The sequence below is a fragment of the Rutidosis leptorrhynchoides genome, chromosome 3 (genome assembly GCF_046630445.1).
Source record: "Rutidosis leptorrhynchoides isolate AG116_Rl617_1_P2 chromosome 3, CSIRO_AGI_Rlap_v1, whole genome shotgun sequence".
NCBI lineage: Eukaryota > Viridiplantae > Streptophyta > Magnoliopsida > Asterales > Asteraceae > Rutidosis > Rutidosis leptorrhynchoides.
The window spans coordinates 321,393,260-321,405,051 of NC_092335.1; the positions used below are offsets into that span (position 1 = coordinate 321,393,260).

The 11,792-nt window shown below is 32.8% G+C and overlaps 2 protein-coding genes across 3 annotated transcripts; one reads left to right on the forward strand and one right to left on the reverse strand.

The window, feature by feature from the left end:
* The first annotated feature begins 356 nt into the window (after positions 1–356).
* LOC139897472 (uncharacterized GPI-anchored protein At1g61900-like) lies at positions 357–5,269 on the forward strand. Of its 2 annotated transcripts, none has more exons than XM_071880169.1 (8): positions 357–643; positions 1,341–1,469; positions 1,865–2,695; positions 3,117–3,362; positions 3,602–3,619; positions 3,790–3,930; positions 4,636–4,680; positions 5,024–5,269. In XM_071880169.1, the coding sequence occupies exons 2-8, from the start codon at positions 1,436–1,438 to the stop codon at positions 5,095–5,097; spliced, it is 1,389 nt and encodes a 462-aa protein (XP_071736270.1). In that variant the 5' UTR covers positions 357–643; positions 1,341–1,435; the 3' UTR covers positions 5,098–5,269. The 2 variants fall into 2 exon arrangements, with proteins under 2 accessions (XP_071736270.1, XP_071736271.1); XM_071880170.1 differs by having other exon boundaries at positions 3,605–3,619.
* A 2,206-nt stretch (positions 5,270–7,475) lies between these two features.
* On the reverse strand, positions 7,476–11,498 carry LOC139897473 (NAD-dependent protein deacylase SRT2-like). The gene is made up of 10 exons (XM_071880171.1): positions 11,395–11,498; positions 10,496–10,647; positions 10,321–10,386; positions 9,241–9,286; positions 8,953–9,113; positions 8,737–8,866; positions 8,262–8,423; positions 8,032–8,159; positions 7,850–7,949; positions 7,476–7,763 (listed from the first exon to the last, which is right to left on the reverse strand). Exons 1-10 carry the CDS (start codon positions 11,434–11,436, stop codon positions 7,689–7,691), a joined length of 1,062 nt encoding a protein of 353 aa, XP_071736272.1. The 5' UTR covers positions 11,437–11,498; the 3' UTR covers positions 7,476–7,688.
* Positions 11,499–11,792: the final 294 nt, after the last annotated feature.

Genomic DNA, 11,792 nt, shown 5'->3' on the forward strand with positions numbered 1-11,792 from the left:
GATTCTTGATTTAGAATACTAATAATGAAGTGTAAGAACAAAGATGATAATGGAGAGAAAGAAAGAAACACTTTGTAAGTGTGAGAAATGGTGCAAGTTTAATGCTTGCATTCATGAGTATTTATAGCCTAAAATCTCAATATAAAAATACATACTTTGTGTACCAAAATTGACTATATGTATACACCAAAATTGACTATCCATATCTATATTATTATTATTATTATTATAACATAACATGTTTTTTTAGAAATAAAAAAAATACGGCCTAAATTACAAGTCGGCCATACATCAATTGCTTTTCAACATTAACCCACCGGTTGTTACTCTTTACTCTTACACACTAACCGGCCAATCATCACTCCCCTTTCCAAGCACTTTTTTTCACACTCGCACACTTCAATAAATTTAGGGTTTCATTTTCAATTTATATATCACTAATAATCCATAAGAACATCCTAAATGAAATCAATGTCTGATTTCATCTTCTTTATCTACTAAACATCAATTCAACCAAATTAGCCGTAAATGTATTGTTTATTGTAAAATAAATGACAAAGGATCTTGTATACTCTAATCACTTGTACTGTACCATTTGTTGCAAATCTGTTCAGATCACAGTTTATCCTGTTAACACTTTCAGGTAAGTGTTTCAACATGTTATTATTAGCTTGCTTAACTTAGCTGATTTCAGTTATCTATTTATGATTTATGATATGATATTATTTTTAACTTGTAGTATCTTGTTTGTTTGGTAGCTTATTATTTAAGATTAAGATTCTAGATTTCTATTTCTAGGTTCAATAATGCCACCAACACTGCAAAAAAAAGAAAACATTATAATAATAATATTGAAAAAAATTATTTTACTTTTTAGCTAAAACAGAAAGGTACTAAATATTAAGATGCAAAATTTGTTTAGAAACATGAAATGGAGATCTTTAATTTTAATCTGAATAAATTTATACATAGCTCAACCTGATGCTGTTTATAGTTGGTACATAGATGGTTTGTGGTACTTGTAACTGACCCAAGGTTTAGATGTTATGTAACAAAGGGTTTTCACTTTTTTCCAAAAGCATCTTTGAAATCTTGATTAAATTTACAAGTAATAGACCTGCTGTGGTTCAATGAAGACCTGGAATATGATAATTTAGGAAATTTAATTCTGAAGTCCATGGAGTACAATTAGCAAGTATTATCTTGTGGATATTTTATATGCTTCATAGTAGAATAAATTAAGAACTGCAAATGATGGTAGTTAAACTATGGATTGTGTCAAGGGTGCTACTTTTTTCTTGATTCATATTTAAGTTGGATTTATTTCATGCCCGTTACAGGTATAATTACTTGTCTCTTACCTGGATTTGAATTTTCCGTTAACAGCGATAAAACATTAATGCTGTATTCATGAGGCCAAAGGGGTAATTAAGTTATGGATTGTGTCAAGGGTGCTACTTTTTTTAAAGGTATCTTATTCATTATATCCAATTTGTAATTCACAATTTTTCGTGTTGCATACGAACTATCTCAACATAGTTGGAAGTTGTCGAGCACACTAGCATTCATCAGATTATCTCAACATGGTTTGGACTACTCGGCAACTCAGGGAGTACTCGGATGTTGACCAAGTTTGACTTTGACTGAGTTTTGATCAATTTTGACAGATACTCCAAGTAATTCCGAATTTTGACCGATTTTCCAAGTAACCCCGAGTTTGACCAAGTTTGACCGAGTACTCCTCTAGTTGCAAAAAATGAGTACTCGCCGTGTAATTCCGATTTCTGCAATCCAAGTTGACAGGATTGGGTATTGTTGTTTTGTTTTAACAAATATTACTATTACTATTACTATCTGATTGCAGGTCCATCAGGCCTTCGCCTTTTTCTGTTAACGATCTCATTATCCAAATTTTTGTATATAATTGCTGAAAAGCTTCCTCCTACATCTCAACTCGTTAGCCTTCCTAGTTCCGGAATCTTCCAACCTATTGAAATTTCACCTTCAGCTTTACCAACTTACCCTTTTCCCGAAAAGAACTTGCCACCGATGTATCCAACCTTTCCTAAAACATACAAACCCGTCTTAACGGGTCGATGCCCGTTTAACTTCTCTTCCATTTCAGATATCATGGAAAAAACCGCATCCGATTGTTCATTGCTTTTAGCACCACTTGTAGGAAACGTTATATGTTGCCCACAATTTGCTAGTTCACTTCACATATTCCAGGGGCATTTTAGTAATAATACCGATAGTTTAGTACTACAAAACACCACCGCTGATGATTGTTTCTCAGATATGGTTGAAGTATTAGCAAGTAAAGGTGCAAACAGTTCGGTCCCACAAATGTGTTCGTTTAAATCATCGAATTTAACGGGTGGTTCGTGTCCTGTGAAGGATATACATACGTTTGAGAAAATAGTAAACACGAGTAAATTATTGGAGGCTTGTAGTGTAATTGATCCTCTTAAAGAGTGTTGTAGATCGGTTTGTCAACCGACAATTATGGAGGCCGCGTTTCAAATTTCTTCATCGCAATCGGTAGTTGGTGAGAATATGGAAACGGGATTATTAAGTAATATTGATGTGTTAAGTGATTGTAAAGGGGTTGTTTATTCATGGCTTTCAAGGAAACTTCCATCGGAAGCTGCAGATTCTTCTTTTAGAATATTATCTGCTTGTAAAGTTAACAAAGGTAATTTTGCTGATGTCACAACATTACCTCAAAAGGTCAAACGGGTTGGGGGATGGTCTAAGTTGACCTAGGGTTTAGACAGGTAAATCTTTTATAGACCAGTCAACTGGGGTTGACTCATTACTCCTTATTGTACACAGTAATAATGTTACAGTAATAATCTGAATCTTTGAATTAATGTGATCTAGGAGGTATCCACACAAATGTTCAGCCCATTTGACCAGTAACCATATTACTAAGCGCAACCCGAATTGACACATTCTAATGTATGTCGTCGGAATTTTGTTACCTCTGGTGATCTTGTTTATGTCGGTATTAGTATCAATCTTAAGGGATTTCTTTTGTTAGTTGATGTATATCTCATAATATATTATTTGGTATTTATATGAATTGATAAAATAAAAAAAAAAATTGGTTGCAGTTTGCCCTTTGGAGTTTAAGGAGCCAGTAGAGGTGATAAAATCTTGTCGAAATGTGGCTGCACCAAGTCCTTCGTGTTGTAGTTCATTGAATTCATACATTGCAGGAGTACAAAGGCAAATGTTAATTACGAACCGACAGGCAATAATATGTGCGTCATTTTTGGGGTCCATGTTACGTAAAGGCGGAGTACTAACAGACATTTATGAGCTTTGTGATGTTGACTTGAAAGATTTTAGTCTCCAAGGTGACTAACTTCAATAAGTATTGAACCAACCTGCAAACATTTTTGTATTCACTTTTTCAAATATTATAAGTAATTAGTTTTTTAAACAGTTAGTAGACCTATTTTATTACAAAAATTGGTCAAAATTGACATTTTTTTGAACTTTGTTGTATTGCATTTGATGATTATATATATGTTATTTGGAAATCATTTAATTATAGTTTGTTTTTTGTGTTCGGGTATGATTTTTGGTGCTGAAGTAGCTTATGGAGAAGAAGGTATTATTTTATTCTGCTTCTATTTTACATCATTAACATGCAAGTGTTTTTGGCTTGTTACTTGCTTTATGAAATCGAGACGTTTATGTGGGGAATTTTTAAACGTCAATAAGAGAAATCATATCTTGTTTTACCCTATAACGATTTATGTTTTTTTGATGTGTGTTTAGGGTGTCTGCTAAGAAGCTTGCCTGCAGACGTGGTGTATGATAATTCAAGTGGGTTCAGTTTTACGTGCGACTTAAGTGACAATATTGCTGCTCCATGGCCTTCGTCAACATCTTTGACATCCTTTTCTCTTTGTGCTCCTGGTAATCTATTAACCAAACCCATGTATTGTCTTTAGTTGTGGTTGATTCAATTCGAGTTATGTTTCATACTTTCATTGCTAGATCAAAGGGGTAACAGTTTCGCAAAATGTTTTTTATATGTACATACACTATTGTAAATGTCGGTTGAGTCGGCCGATACATCTGTTTGGGGACTAATTTGTCTTGTTTCGCCCAATAAGTGGGTCAACGCTAAAAAGTCCGGTCAAAGTCGGTCTGCGTCGGGCTGACTCGGGTCTGAGTCGGCCGATGTCAAGTTGGTCAAAGTTTTATATTCTTTAAAATTAGATTTTGTGGCGTAAATCTATATTCGAAATACTTGCATTTTTTATGTATACATGTAAGATATATATGTTTACTTTTTTTATCACTCAAAGTCAACGTTGTTCAACACTGGACTTGTCCATGGCTCGTCCCATTTTGTGCCTTCAAGGTACTATCCCACTCGCCCCCGACTAGCGACTTTTACAGCCTTGTGTATGTAACATTCTTAAGCATCTTATTAAGAAGAGTAGCACTGGGTTTTATTTTATATTTTGGTTCCCTTCGGGCGGGCCGTGTGATCCAACTCGCTAAGCGAGCTGACTGGTGCTTGGTGAATCTCCGTGGACGCAAGGGGCAGTGAGTTTCATTTTACATGTTATATGATCTATTCATATTCTAACATTTACCTATCACTTTTGTCAGAGATGTCATTGCCAGCACTCCCAACATCGGATACGGTATATATTGGTGCGTATTCTTTCTTTCAAGAGTGTAAATAGTAGTTTATTTATATTGTCCAGGTTACTCTTTTGTGACCCGAAGATCACTTAGTTTGAATATAAAAAACTTTATATACAAAGTGCAAAGAAAATCCTGTATAAAAACAATTTTACCACACTTTAAAAATGTTTTCCATTAATTATAAGTATTGAACGCCCTTCCTTATGACGAAAGGGAGCATCTTGTGGACCAATAGTTAGGTAAATTGGTTAATTTATTCCGTTTAGTGAAAAAACTGAAACCGGAAGCCCAAATGAAGATGTAAAAAAGTTGATGGTCCCTGTTCTTATAATGAAACGTGAATGTGCAGGGTGCAACGGTTTTCTTTTGGATCTCCTTATAATCATCTTTGCGCTTTTTATAGTTCCTTTGAACGATTATTAGTTGTAGTTGGGATGAGAGTTTAATTTAGTGACTGGTGAGTTCCTTCATGTATATTTTGAGATTGATGTTCAATGTATAGTGTGTTCATTTATGTGTTGGCTTTTGTTTTGGAGATGTTACACTAAATGGCTTTATGTTTATATTATGTGGTATATATAGATCACCTTTTTTTAACAATGAATGTTTCGTAACGTTATCATAGCCCCAGTTAGAGGCGAGTAACAAAGTTTACTGACAAAACCGAAACAATTTATCCGAATGACTTTGATTTATAAGTTTTTAGTAACTGACATATGAGTTTGGTTGAGAGCACTTGTAGTGTAGTGGGGGGGCACTACTTGACAAGTATTTAGAGCACAAAGGGTGGTTCAGTGGTTGCATTGTGTAAAAACTGTGTTCAACTAATAATTAACATAGATGATAACAAATAAGGTTAACAAAATCTAAACAAAATGCATGCAATAAAAATCATCAACATTTATTTATAGATACATTAAAGTAAATTAAATGGAAGTCCCAAAAATTAAAATAAAAACTACATTAAACAAAATACATACTCTTCTGATTAAGATGAAGAAGATGAACACATTAGTTTTATTTGTTTACAAATGATGATTTTGGAAGGAGAACAATATGAAATGTACTGTAGTATTCAAACACTTTATAAGTTTTTAATAAAAGAGACCGGACGATTTTTTTCAGGAAATCCAAACAAAAGATGCACACGATTTTACATTTGACCCCTTGTCAATAAAATGCATCTTAAATTTACGTGTTCTCATTTTAAATGCTTGGAAGTACCATCACGAATGACCACCAACAGTTGGAACCTTTAGTTTGTAAAATTAGATGATCAAATTCAGTTGTAATCGAGATAATTACAGAAGGTATTTTTTATTCTGGAAGGTTAATACAAAGCAGTTGGCAATTGAGAAGAGAGCTGCAACATACAAAAGGCACCTGGAAATGATATTCGAGCACATCGAAGAAGACAATCTGTCTTTGTTAATAAGATTAAAGACGTTGCTAAGAGCACTCCCAATGGGAGTGCCAAAGTTCAGCCAATTTCATGCACACTGCCAATCTCATGTTAATCATTTGCCAATTCTGTTTTGCCATTCATTTCGTCCATTCCAAGCAGAAACCGGCACGAATCATTTTGCTTTATTAACTTGTCCAATATGCATTTAATTTTGTAATATGATTTAATTGATTAATTCATAGTGGTTGATGAAAGGTGTGATGGTTGGGAGTGATATGTGATGGGTTGGTGATAGGAAGAAAATGGTGATATGAAGCTGATGTGGCAATGTGTTAATTTGAAGAAATGTATCATGATTGAAAATGCTCTAATGTGAAGTAGTTGGAGTCCATTGAGCTACACTCACTACAGAGTTTTTTCCAATTTACAGTTGATAGTCAACTGCACTTTCGATAGATTTTTTTTTTTCCCCATCAAATTCATCAGAAACTAGTCTCAATTTGGCGTTGCTTGTTTAGTTGCAACTTTGCCTGTAGATGCATACAATATTTCTTCTCAAATTGTGAATTTTATAGGGAATTGATTAGTTGATTAAAAACTACTTATTGGTAGTCCTATGATGCATACAATGATCATTTTACATTTTCTGGATGAGCTTGTATATGGTTAAAAACTCAACAAAAGAAAACTGTAAAAGACAAATGGAGGCTAATGATATAAATAGTCTTAACTAGTTATTGAACCCTCGCTTCGCGCCGGGGGTTCGATTTTTAATGTATTTTATTGCGTTTAGTAAAATTATTTTGTGGCTAACGATGATGTCGTTGAAGCGCAACTCGAGTCGAACTAAAAGGTATAACCCGTGAGAGATTTAAATGTTATTTTAAATTAACAATATATGTGCATCTCCGCGTTTCGCTATGGAATTGTCGACTTTTAAAAATTTAACGCAAAATCAACGTGTATGAAAAGTACCCCAAATATTTAGCGTTTTTTAAAAAGCGTCCGTTTTGCGTATAGCTAGTGACATTGTGTTCCTAAAATTATTTCGAGTTTAACGATGATGTCGGAAAAATTTAACTCGTTGCGAGCGAGAAGATATGACCCGTTGAATATTTGGGTGGAGTTTATTTTAAATTTTTTATGAAAATGATTATTTGACACTTCACCCCCTGTTTGGGGGGTCGATTTGAAATTTTAAAAAAAGTGTGGAGATCTTTGTTGGTAAAATGAAATTTAGTTAAAATTAAAAAAGAAAAAAAAAGAAAAAAAGTGAAAAGTCGAAAATGCCGCTGATACTATTAATAACTTTTGTGTATTAGTTAATATGTAAATTAAGACATATCATGAGTTCGTATCATTTTATCTTCTCTCGAAGAACTTGCAAGTGAATTCGTTATACATCCAATAATATATAAATTTGAGTGGTCTAATAAACGCACTTTCCATGCAGTTAACATCACATAAATTGATCCTACAAAGACACCTCCAGTAGCTCAAACTAGTCAAAAGAATGTTATTTCACCAATCTGGTAAGCAACACACAAACAATAAAATCCATCTAAATAAGTAAATATTGACTAATTTTAGGTTCTCAATATGCACCAATCTATTTGCATATTTCATCCTGATCATACTCTTGAGTAGCAGGAACACATATTTCTTCAATCACTCGTTGCAATATCTGCATCAAGAGTCAAATACAATCAGAATTCAAATAAATGCAAAAAAAATAAATAAATAAATAAATAAAATTCTGGTAAAACAGACCTTTCCTACTTGTGCATCAATTTTCAAATCAACAAAACGGTCAGCTTCCGTTTTGCCTATATTTACAATCGCTGTAGCAGCACCAGCATCGTGAGCGTCTCTGTACAAATCAATAACAATTTCTCATTTAAATAAATTAAATTGAATTTTTCGTGTGACAAAAAAAATAAAAATATTTATACCTAAGAAGTTGAAAAGGGTGAACGACCGTAAGCGATGAACCAAGAACAAGAAAAGCGTCACACTCTTCAGCAGCTTTAATAGATCTAGTAATTATATGCTTTGGAATATTATCACCAAAAAATACAACCTTCAAAACAGAGAGACAGTAATATTTACACATCATTATAAATTAAAATGGAGATATTATTGGATACTTAAAAAAAAAAAAAACAAAAAAAAAAACGCTTACTTTGGGTTTTAGAATTCCATTACATCGCGAGCAAGATGGTATTTGGAGTTTTGATTCCCAAAAATTTTCATCGATTTCGATATCACCATTAGGACTCTTCTTCAACCCTAAACTATCATCTGAATTTTTTCTAGTAGCAAGACTTTCTATAGCTTTGGCCCACTGCACTAAAAAGTCATATTAAAATATATAAACATTTTGACCCGTTATCCAACATGATCCATTTGGACCCGTTTGAAAATCTGATTCGTTTGACCCATTTCAACCCAAAGCCGTTTTGACCCGTTACCCAAACCGCCCGTTTGCCAGGTATAGGACTAAGAGTGAAAAATTCATTATTTATTACTCTCATGTAAAAATTGTGATTGTGATAATCTATATCAAGAAACGTCCATCATTATCAAATATTGAGATTTGTGAAATTGCAAGTAAAAAAACAAAAATAGATAGAACACATAAGTTTAAACGTTCTGACCGTTGGATTTAGTGAATTCACTTGGTCCTGAAACTTTTTTCGCGAAATCGAAAGGTCACATTTTACACAAGTAACATCATGCATAGTCCCATGTAACTCGAGTGGTTTACTACCAGCTTGATGGTGCAACCTATAACAAGAAATAACGTTCAGGTCTCAATTATAAGACTTAATAAAACCATGTAATTAGAAACATTAATTGGGAGAAAAGCTGACCTGTCAATGTTTTGCGTCATCATAAAGCTGATTCGGTTAGCTTTTTCTAAAGTTGCTAATGCAGTATGAGCGGGACCCGGCTTAGCCTCAGAGAATTTTTTCCAGCTTTCATAGTGTTTAGCCCAATACCGACTTCGCACACGACTAGAACCCATAAATTCCTGCACATATAAGCAAGTTACAATATAATGGATTAAATGAAAAAATATTTATAAATTGCGAAAGTATAATAAGTTACACATTAAAATCGATAAATAATTAACTAGAAAAATTCAAATAATATTTCACCTGATGAATCATTGGTTTGTAACCGGTATTGTAAGCTCCACCTGGACTGCAGAGTTATGGAAAAATAAAATTAAAAATAAAATATTATTATGGGACTGAATGAATTTGATTTAAGTACGTCTGTACAATCTATAGAAAGCATTGCTAATATATCCATTTATGAATCCAATATATTAGAGGTTGCAAAATGGGTGAGTCAGTTGATGGGTCCAAATGGGCAATATTGGTATTTTCGAGATGGGTTGACCTCAAACACTTGTTGTAAAAACCTTTTTCAATCCAAATTAGTGTGCCAATACAATAAACAAATTTAAATTATTAAAATAATAATAATATTTTGATAAAATGATTTAAAAGATTTTATGCATTAAAAACACGTTAGTGGCTTTTCCCAATTTGACCCATTTTACCCGTTTTATTTGCAGTATTTTTTTCATCTAACAATTTGACCTGTTACGAAAAAAACATAACCCAAATCAACCTATTCACAGGCAAATCGGTTATAATTGCCACCTGCATTCAGATGGGAGAAACTACAAAATTTTAACCAGTGTGCCAATACAATAAACAAACTTAAATTATTAAAAAAATAATAATATCTTGATAAAATGATTTAGAAGATTTTATGCATTAGAAACACGTTAGTGGCTTTCAACCTATTCGACCCATTTGACCCGTTTTATTTACATTCTTTATTTTCATTTAACAATTTGACCTTTTAAGGAAAAAACATAACCCGAATCGACATATTCATAGGAAAATGGGATATAATAATTGCCAACTGCATTCAGATGGGAGAAACTACAAAATTGTAATCAGTGTGCCAACACAATAAACAAACTTTAATTTATTTATTAAAGAATAATAATATTATCATAAAACGATTTATAGAAGATTTAATGCATTAAAAACACGTTAGTGGCTTTCACCTATTCGACCCATTTCACCTGTTTTATTTACAGTGTTTTATTTCATTTAACAATTTGACCTGTTAAATAAAAAAAAAAGAACCCAAATCGACCCATTCACAGGCAAATGGGTTATAATTGCCACCCCTATTCAAATGGGCCAATGATTTACCTTCTGTAATCAGGAATCCCACACTCTGTACTTATCCCAGCTCCAGTCAAAACAACAAGATTCTTGCTGCAAAAAGTTGGGAACTTTAAGTAACTAAAGTGGGTAAAAAACTCATACATACCATAAATTACAACCTTATAATAGAAATATCAAATCTGTTGGCATCTTAACTTACCTTCTATCAAAAAATTCAGATAAAAGATTGACATCTTTCTGGGTCGGTGGTTTTGAATTGGGGACCAATGTCCGTACATACCTAACAGAGCCTTGAAACGGTATCGTTGTTTTGATAGCTGAATGAACAACTTCATTTGCATTATTCAAAGACTGCATTTTTCATATTGGAGTGAATCAGTACTGCATACTAGAGCTATTTTGATTGATTAAACCATGTGACTAAACTACAGCTTCTAATGATATTACAATAAAATTGGAAGACAAATGCAAATCTTTAGAATTAGATATCACGAAATCAAATCATTCAAACGATAAGCAACGTCTGGATATGAATAGTATCACAAATCAATTATTTCAATAAGTAATATTCAAATCTAAATAATGAATTTGAAATGCAAAAAAAAAAAAAAAAAAAACAAATGCAATTTGTGCATTATGTCAGTCGATTATCTGATGGAAACATTTGACAACATAAAAATTCAACCTTTTACAAGTTACTATAATTTAGCAAGAATTTTATATATTCATTCATTCCAACTATAAAGCATAAACAGTTAAAAATATAGGGGCCCCACCTGCAGAAAAGATGGTTACTAAACTGCATCAATCAAAACACTAAAATAAAAATGCTTATTTCGTTTGAAAAGGGACTCGAAATATGCTAAGTTCCTACGAAAACGTATAAGATCAAGTGTATGCTGAATCAATTAGGGTTATTTTGGTTTTCTGTAATAAAATTGTAGTAAAAAAAATAAAACCAGTGTAAACTAGACTAGGGTTTGTAAGGAACTAGAGAAGAAGTGGATGAAACATAACAAAAAAATCTATAATCATCATAAAAAATTTATAATCATAAATTAGTATAAGGTTTGAGGTTAGTTAGGGATGGAGAATTACAGAAAATAGTGATCGTGACCAATTTCGCGTTGCCATTGCCATGCGTGAGTTAAGATCTTTCAATTATGTATTTTCAAGTCGGTTGTAGGACCTGAGAATTTTATTCTCTACAAATAATTATAAAAACAGTCAAAAAAAATTTTATTTTATTTTTTTTTTAAAAGCAAAAAGTATTATTATAATATATGCCAATGTATCGTTACAACACCCTACATTCAAACTATAAAACTATACATGATATGAACAATATCGGAACAATTGGAAATATTGGAATATAAACAATAAAGTAAAAGTCGGGAGCGACGAAGCCTTCTTAGCAAAATGAGGGAACGAACTTGAAAGAGACAAGCGGGGAAGGAGGATGCAACCGTATCGATCAAGCGGAGACAAAGTTGACA